This window comes from Diceros bicornis, chromosome 5 (genome assembly GCF_020826845.1).
Source record: "Diceros bicornis minor isolate mBicDic1 chromosome 5, mDicBic1.mat.cur, whole genome shotgun sequence".
Lineage (NCBI taxonomy): Eukaryota > Metazoa > Chordata > Mammalia > Perissodactyla > Rhinocerotidae > Diceros > Diceros bicornis.
In genome coordinates this window covers 57,814,087-57,822,081 of record NC_080744.1, presented here as the reverse complement: position 1 = coordinate 57,822,081, position 7,995 = coordinate 57,814,087, and the positions used below count along the sequence as shown (strand labels likewise).

Here is a 7,995-nt window from a genome sequence, read left to right as displayed (position 1 = left end):
TTCTCTTATAGCTCTGGAGGTCAGAATTATGAAATGAATCTTAGGCTAAAGTCAAGGTGTCAGGGTTAGCTGGTTCTTTCTGGAGGCTTCGGGGGAAAATCTCTTCCCTCACCTTTTCCAGATCCTAGAGGCTACCCACATTCCTTGGCTCAGAGCTCTGCATCACATCACTTTTTTTCCCTGTTTCTGTCATCACATCATTTCCTTCCGATTCAGACTCCTCCTATGTCCTTCTCATAAAGACCCTTGGGATTACATAGGGCCCACCTGGATAATGCAGGATAATCTCCCATCTCAAGGTCTTTAACTTGATCACATCTGCAAAGTCCCTTTTGCCATATAAAGTAACATTCACAGGTTCTGGGGATTAGGACACGGACATCCTTGGGGGCCATTATTCAGCCTACTACAGAAGTTATGAGCATTTAAGAGCCATGAAAAAGGATGAAATTGTTTTGGAAAAGTGGGGAATGAGTAGAATACTGTCACAGAACCTAAGGGAAGAGAACAGTTCTGGAAGGGAGAGATATACTGGTCAAATGCTGCCAAGAGGTTAACCAAGACAAGGACTGCAAATTGTCTGCTACTTTAGCAACTAGGCCGTTGTAAGCACAATGTCAGTGAAGTGGGAGGGGTGGAACCCAGACTGCACTAGGTGGAGGAACAAATGGAGAATGAAAAAGTGAAGACAGTAACTAGAAGCAACTCTTTGAAGAAGCTTAGCTATGACAGGAAGAAGAGGAAAGAGAGCAACAGTTGAGATGGACATGAGGCAGAGGGGTGGGAGGGTTAAGGATGCTTAGATGCTGAGGTGAAAGAGATAACACAGGATAAGAGTTTGAAGGTGTATGAGAAAGAGTTGTGAGTTCCCTGAGAACAGGACAGAGTTGGGAGGAGGAATCCAGAGAAGAGGCAGAGAGAAAAGCATGGGATAGGAGGAATGCCTCTGCTGCAAGAGGAAGGAGGCGAGGATGAGGGCAGATGTAGAGCAGCCAGCCATGGTAGGCTATAGGTTGGGGAAGGACAGATGGCTAAGGTGGTTTTAGACTGATGTTTTCTCTGTGAGGCAGGAGATGAAAGTTCTGTCTACCAAGAGTGAAAGGAAAGAAGTCGGAAGCTTGAGAAGAATAGTGAAGGTTTGAAATGGTTGTGGGGATGAACGGAAAAGGCTATGACTGGGAACAGGCACAGGCACAGTGGTAGAACATTGACAGGGCTGGGGCCATCAAACTGTGTTATTTGGAAGTGAAAACAAAACAACAGAAACTAAACTCACAATGATGAAGAAGGGAAGGATGATCAATTTAAGGCTGCAATTCTATAATAGAATAACTTCAATGTATTCTGAACTAAGTATGAGGAGGAGATCTGGCCAATTTTCTAAGTCTTCAAACAAGATGTAAAGTTTGGTAAACTATCTTAAGTCTACCATGGTTTGAGTCACACACCCAGCAAATTTGAAGAAATATTTTTTAAATGTGCAATCCACTTCAGAGAGTCATGAGTATTTCCATTATGTAGTTTTTATTTTAGACGAACATTATTGTAAAAAAAAGTTCACCTGGAATAAAATCCATGTTTTTAAAAAAAACACAGCATCAGTATCAGTACACAGTTAATGAATTGGCTTAAACAAGATTAAGCACATAGACAGGTCCACTTTATCTGCAGGAGCTTTTCACATTAAGCCGTTGGAGCAAAAATAAAACAGGCTGAAACATACACAGTAGGATAGTTCTATGGAAAAAGTAGATATTTCCCATTAGGGGCATGGTTTTAGTCAAATAGTTTATGGTATTTTGCATTAAAGGAACTGCAGTGTCAGCTGCAAACAAACAAAATAAAATCCATCTGTAAGGCCATAGGGATGAATTATAATAATTAAATTCACATTTTAAAAAAAGGTAAGAAAATGAAACAAGAAGTTCCATTAGTTCTTGGCAATAAGAAATGCAACTGCATATGGCACAAGCATTTCAAAAAATGAAGTAAAATTTGAAAATATTCCTAAAATAATTGTTTGCTAATTTTCATTTCTATAAATTTCAGTCATTTAGGTTTTTTCATAGTGAACATAACACCTGTTAATTTTATTAGTCTAAAAAAAAGACTTGATTCTACTGTAAAATTGTGCTAGCGTTTGAAATTTTATTAGCATATCCTGTCCCTCTAGGTCCCTCTAGGACAAGGAATTTCATTTTTAGACATTCCTTTTTCCCCCCTTTCTTTGGATATAACAAGAAAGAAAAAGGAATGTCTTTTCTGTTAAAAGAAAAATTCTAAAAAACCTGATGGTAGAAATGAGTGCTTAAAATCTGAGATAAGTAAACGAACATAATGAAATGCTGTTTTAAAATTTTAAGCTTAAAAGCTCATCTTTAAAGATTAAGACTACATTTATAAAGAAATCTAAGTCATGAACTAGAAAAGAGAGTCTGCTTAAATGTATGTTACTGTTCACAGGAAAAACTTTATAAGCCTTAATACAGATTCTCAGCGTTCAGAAACTGTAAAATGGAGTTATAATCTCTTGTTTAGAAATTTCTGCAAACATTTATCTATATTGCACAGCTAAATTTATTAATGGAGACAGAGAGATAATACTTTTTTTGCACTATTGGATATGACATGTATGTTCTATTCTAATCTAAACTACCTCCTACCTTTCCAATGATGCCTTTAGTTTAAAACAAAACATATAATCTAAATCGGGTTGGATGTGTAAAGGCTGGCTCACTGTTTTCCTACCAGATGTTAGAATACTATTAGCTAAATGAGGTATAATTAAAAAATAGTCCTTCAAAGTAAAGAGTATAGTCTTCTGAAAATTTATAACAAAGACTGCACAAAATATTTATGTAAATAGTAAGAAACCCTGCAGCACCTCCTAACTGATGCACAGGTGGATTATTTTCTCATAATCTGTCTGACGTAAAATATAGCTAAAATAAGTTCCCAGTGAAACATTTTATAATCAACTGATTCACATGCTACTTAGTTACAGCACATTTTCATTGTCTGATACCCTCAGACTCTATTTGAAAAGGTCTATTCCAATCATTGTCAAAAATTAGCACACTGATAATAAAGTGCAGCCACTAAACCAGTAATACTGCTGCAAAAATCTTCATGTACCTTATCCGTAGGACCACAAAAATGTTCACACAAAACTAGTGAACAAAAACTTTTTCAGTTTCAGCAGGGAACAGACAATTATCTGTCACTAAATTCATCTACACGTAGAAAAAATAATGCACTATATGTACATTATTAAGCAAAGTGGAATATTTATTGGGTCATTTACCATGCAGAAAGTGAATTTCCTATGGTCTTAGCTCAAATTATATACAATTTAGCAAAGCTAAATGTAAGAAAATAGCAAGAAGAATTTATTTCTATATAACAGAGCATATTCCCCCAATTTGCTGCTACTTCAAAGAGCACTTTTAGACTCATCTAATTTTTACAGGCTCTTTCAAAGGGAAGTTCATGGAGACTAGTTATTAACCCATATAAGACAACAGAAGAAAGAAGGAAGAAAGCAAAGCAAAGCATTCTGTTAAAAACAAAATAAAACAAGGCTAACCACAGAATATGTCAGTTTTGGTTTGCAGACAACCCCTGAGATATAAACCAAAGTGTTAAGACACCAAATAGTCAGAGGTAAATTACTAAGAGAATTACATTCATACATGGTGTCATAGCACTTGCCTTTTAGAAAGTACTTTGTTACCATCCAGAAAGCTTAACTGCTTGGATCTTTTTCAGGAAATTAGTGAACACAAGATGTTTCTAAGAAATTACTTTGTCTTTCCAAAAACGTATCTAATTTTAAGATGGTAGACTTACAATCAACTTTCAGTCAAGGAACTACTGATTATACGAGGACACCAACAGGTGCCTTTAAGCCTACAGGGAAGTACAAAAAAAATCAAAGAGGGTGAAATTTGTCAACAATAAGTTTAGTGTATCCATCAAAAATAGCTCTGGTATACTTGCTGCCACTAAATTGTGCATAAGTTTTCAAACAAGTCGTAAAGGTTGACTGGTCCAAGCATTCGAATGATACACCTTAATTTGAAGCAGAATTCTGTGGTAACAAAGCAATCCATTTCCACTTTCATCTCGCATTCTTAACTATCAAGCATGATGGTAACCTTTGTGAAACAAAACAGGCCTATCAGGAAGAATAATTATTAACAGAATTCATTTCCCTAATCACCTCTTTATTACTCCCTTCTGTGTTATGGCACTGAAGGCTAGAATAACAGCATAGCCATGACATAATGATTTGAATTTGGCACGTAAGTTAACACTAAATACTTTTTTCTTCTTATGTAATGGTTTCATCCACAAAAGGTGTACCAGTACCAGTGTTTGCTGAGAAAGGCAGCTAAGCTTTTGGTTGGCTTTGGCCCAAATGACTGGACCAAGTGCTATAACAATGAACCTGAACAGATAGAACTGGGTTCTACACATTCCACAACAGCTGTTTTAAAACCTTGCTCTAATGAAAAGGCAAGACTTTTCCTAGAGGCTGCACTAGGTCTAATTACTTTTATTTAAAAAAAAAAAAAGCCCAAATAAAAACAGAACAAAAATCATTATTTTCACCATTACCAAGGGCTCTCTCTATTAAATTTACATCAACAAGTTCATCTCTCTCCCTATAGGTAAGCTTTCTGTGAACTGTAATCTAAATCTAATTCTTGTTAACTCTTGCAGTCAGGGATTACGGTAGAAATTGGGTATTACAACTAAACCAGCAAGCTAAGGAGTGAACCTAAGAAAAAATATATTACATATGCTGACGTGCCAGAACCACAATTAGATGATGAAATAAAACCCTAACTGGCACATCTCTCTACCTATGTAAAATTTCAGCTCAAGAAGTTCACAATTAGAAGCAGACAACAATGTTCAAATACGTTATGTTTTAGATAACTGAGTGGTTACAATAGGTCAAACATAGAAAAGAACAGCAAATACAAACCCCAGGAAAAGTGAGATGAAGGTGATTTCCAAATGCAGTTTCTATAGATTAGGCAGAGGTAATCAACTGAAAAAGTGATTTCTTCAGCTACCCAGACTCCCTGACAAAAAGGTCAGGAATGAAGCAAAGCTCTAAACAATCTGAAGAAATAAAGAAATTGTGGCCTCTGATGAACAGACGGACATTTTTAGGAATTTTTAAGATAAAAATTTTATCAGAATTTAATGATTCCTATTTAAGAAAATCATAAATCAGAGCCCTTAAATAAATGCTATTAATGCAATAACACTTGGCCATATGAACCAGACAAATGTCCTTTAATTTTAGTACATTAACCTCTGCTTTAAATGTTCTACTCTTTTTTCAAACATCCCCAATTGCACAAATTTGTCTAGAATTTTATGAGACAAAGTGTGCACATATAAGTCTAAGATTGTGCTGTAACAGGGAAAGGCTAATACTGATGTGCAAAGTGAAAAAGAAAGATAGTAGCTTCTGCAACAGGCAATAAAACAAAGAAAAAACAAGTTAATTCCTGCATGTGTCTCCACTTCATTGCTTCCACGTTTGAAAAAGGAGCCTGTTATCTTGATCGGCCATGAGGCTGGAATCCACTTGGCATTCTGTGTTGAGAGGTCTAGGTTCAGTGGTGCTCTCAGCAGCAGCCGGGTGGTATGATTCTGAGGCTGGGTGACCTGTGCTTTCAGAGAAGCAGGAAAGGGTCCTCTAGGTGTGCTGCAGTCTCTCAGAAAGAGTTCATCAAAGTAGCGAACAACGGAAGAAACTGGTCTTCTTTGATCGGTTTTCTGTTATTTTCACTGGTCCACCTCCCCCTGATGAATTGCTGTCATTCTAAAAAACAGAAGATAAGTTACCAAGGAAATAAAAGTTTCATGGTTTGACCCCAATTATCTAAAAAATAAAAATACCAATCCATATCATAAATGTATATGCAGTAGTATTTTATTAGAAAGGGAACTAGTTAAGCTCTGATGTTATCTGTTTCTTTGGAAATGGTGGATTAAAATGAGAAAACTGTTTTTAAGATAGCACCTTTCATATTAATAATATATTAGATAGGAAGCTCCTATTTCCAGTTCAAAGAAATTATAGCCAGTGGAATGTAAAGTTTCAAAGGTAATGATGGAAACAATATTAAGATATTGGTATAGGCAATTCTGTTGTCAGAGGTAAGAAAAGTTGGTAACATAAGGTATACAATTATATCCAGGATCCAGGTTAAAACAAACTTTCAAGGTTGTCCTAATGATTCATCACTGAGATCCTTTCAAATTTAAGCAAACTTTAGCAACTTCAAGATCATAATTATATATAGATATAAATATCTTTCACATGAAAACTGAACTAGATAATTTTACAGCAAAAATTTAATTTGTGCCATTATTTTAAATATTCTGATTAAAATTCAATTAAAGACCACTTAAAGAGTCAGATAAAAGAACTGAAACAACTGCAGTTCAGAAATAACAAGAAACAGAAGATAACATCAATATCAGAAGATAAACTGAAGAAACAGAAATAAGAATCAAAGTTCAATCAGGTGAATATGTGAGGCAGGAAAAAAGAGTTAATGTGAATATATTATAATCAAGTCTATCCTTTTAACCAAATAAACATCATAAATAAGAAAACAAATTTTAAAAATAGCATAAAAATAAAAATTTTGTAATACAAACCATTTTTCTGTTGAGTTTTGTCATTATATCTCGTGCAAGTGTAAAAAATGCCTAAAGGTAAACCAAAAATTTCATAATTACATATTTATAATATATTTTAAAATAAAAATATAGAATTTTTTCATTATTTCATTATAAAATATAAACATATTACTTCGAAGTTTTTAATTGGGAAAAGAATATAATTATAATCATAGTATACTCATAAATATTGTATCTTATTTTTCAATTATATCATAAGCATTTTCCAGTGTTATCAAACTGTCATTCATGCATTCATCAAATATTTTCTGCACATACTATCTGGCACAAGTTCCTCACATGACACTTGCTGAGCTATGGAGAACCTCCTCAGTACACCAGGAGCACCTGCGGGGCAGAGGCTCTGTCTAAAAGCCACCCCCACGTTCCCAGAGCAAGACACAGTGCCTGGTCTAGGAGATGCTGAATATCTGTTTAATATTATGTATTAACCTATAGCTCTAAAATCTGTTTTCACAAAAATCTCTACCTTTTATTCTCGACCTCCTCTCTTTCAAATTGTTTTCACTCTCATACCTAAGAACATATAATCTTCCTGTCTTAACACTCCAAAAGCCCCATAGTTCCTACGTTCAGCTCAATTCGCCACAGAGGAAATCAGTTCAATTGGAAGCAGGACAAATCTGATTAATCTCAATGACATTTTATGCCTAGTGTCTCTTGACCCCAACCAAACATTTTTTAAAGCTATCATCCCTACTTTGTTTCTATAGACCCAAGACTCTTAAAGCTTCTTCAGTTGTGTCCATGCTAAACCCACTGTTACGTCAGTCTCTTTCTTCCCAACCACTCCTGATGCCCTGAAAAATGTTCAGCAAAAGGATTATTTCCAATCAAGTCAAACAGAAACAATATGATGACTACTATTATCACTCACTGTCAGTGTCCCATGTCACACTGGTCACCTGTGAGTCTAAGTTTCTACATAAGCCTATCCCAGTTTTTATGAGGCTAACCACACTAAGTTAAAGCTCTGGGAAAATTGCTAACTTCTGCAGAATACCTAGCCAGAATAAGTAGCTCGGGCAACTCCCAGCTCTGTATTTCCATAACACAATGTTCTCTCTAAGCCACAGCTGTAATCAGGGTGCAGGTACTAACAGAGACCTAAGCCTGCTCCACTAAGCCAGGGTATGGAGTTCATTCTGTGGGAGCAATCCTAGGTGGGCCATCTCAGTGACCAAGCTTTTCTCCTGTCTCCACCATTACAGCTGACTTAAGAGGCTCCCCTCTTTCTGATGGAAGGAAATCCTTCTGTGGCAA

The 7,995-nt window shown here is 35.7% G+C and overlaps 1 protein-coding gene across 1 annotated transcript in view; it reads right to left on the bottom strand.

Moving 5' to 3' along the window:
• Positions 1-1,503: 1,503 nt before the first annotated feature.
• The window catches only part of RAB8B (RAB8B, member RAS oncogene family), a 66,570-nt gene continuing 60,078 nt past the window's right edge, over positions 1,504-7,995 (bottom strand). The window contains exons 7-8 of the mRNA XM_058541781.1: positions 6,691-6,741; positions 1,504-5,845 (exon numbers count right to left, since the gene is read on the bottom strand). Coding sequence (XP_058397764.1) covers positions 5,753-5,845; positions 6,691-6,741 — 144 coding nt within the window. The 3' untranslated portion in view covers positions 1,504-5,752. The remainder of the gene's footprint in view (positions 5,846-6,690; positions 6,742-7,995) is intronic.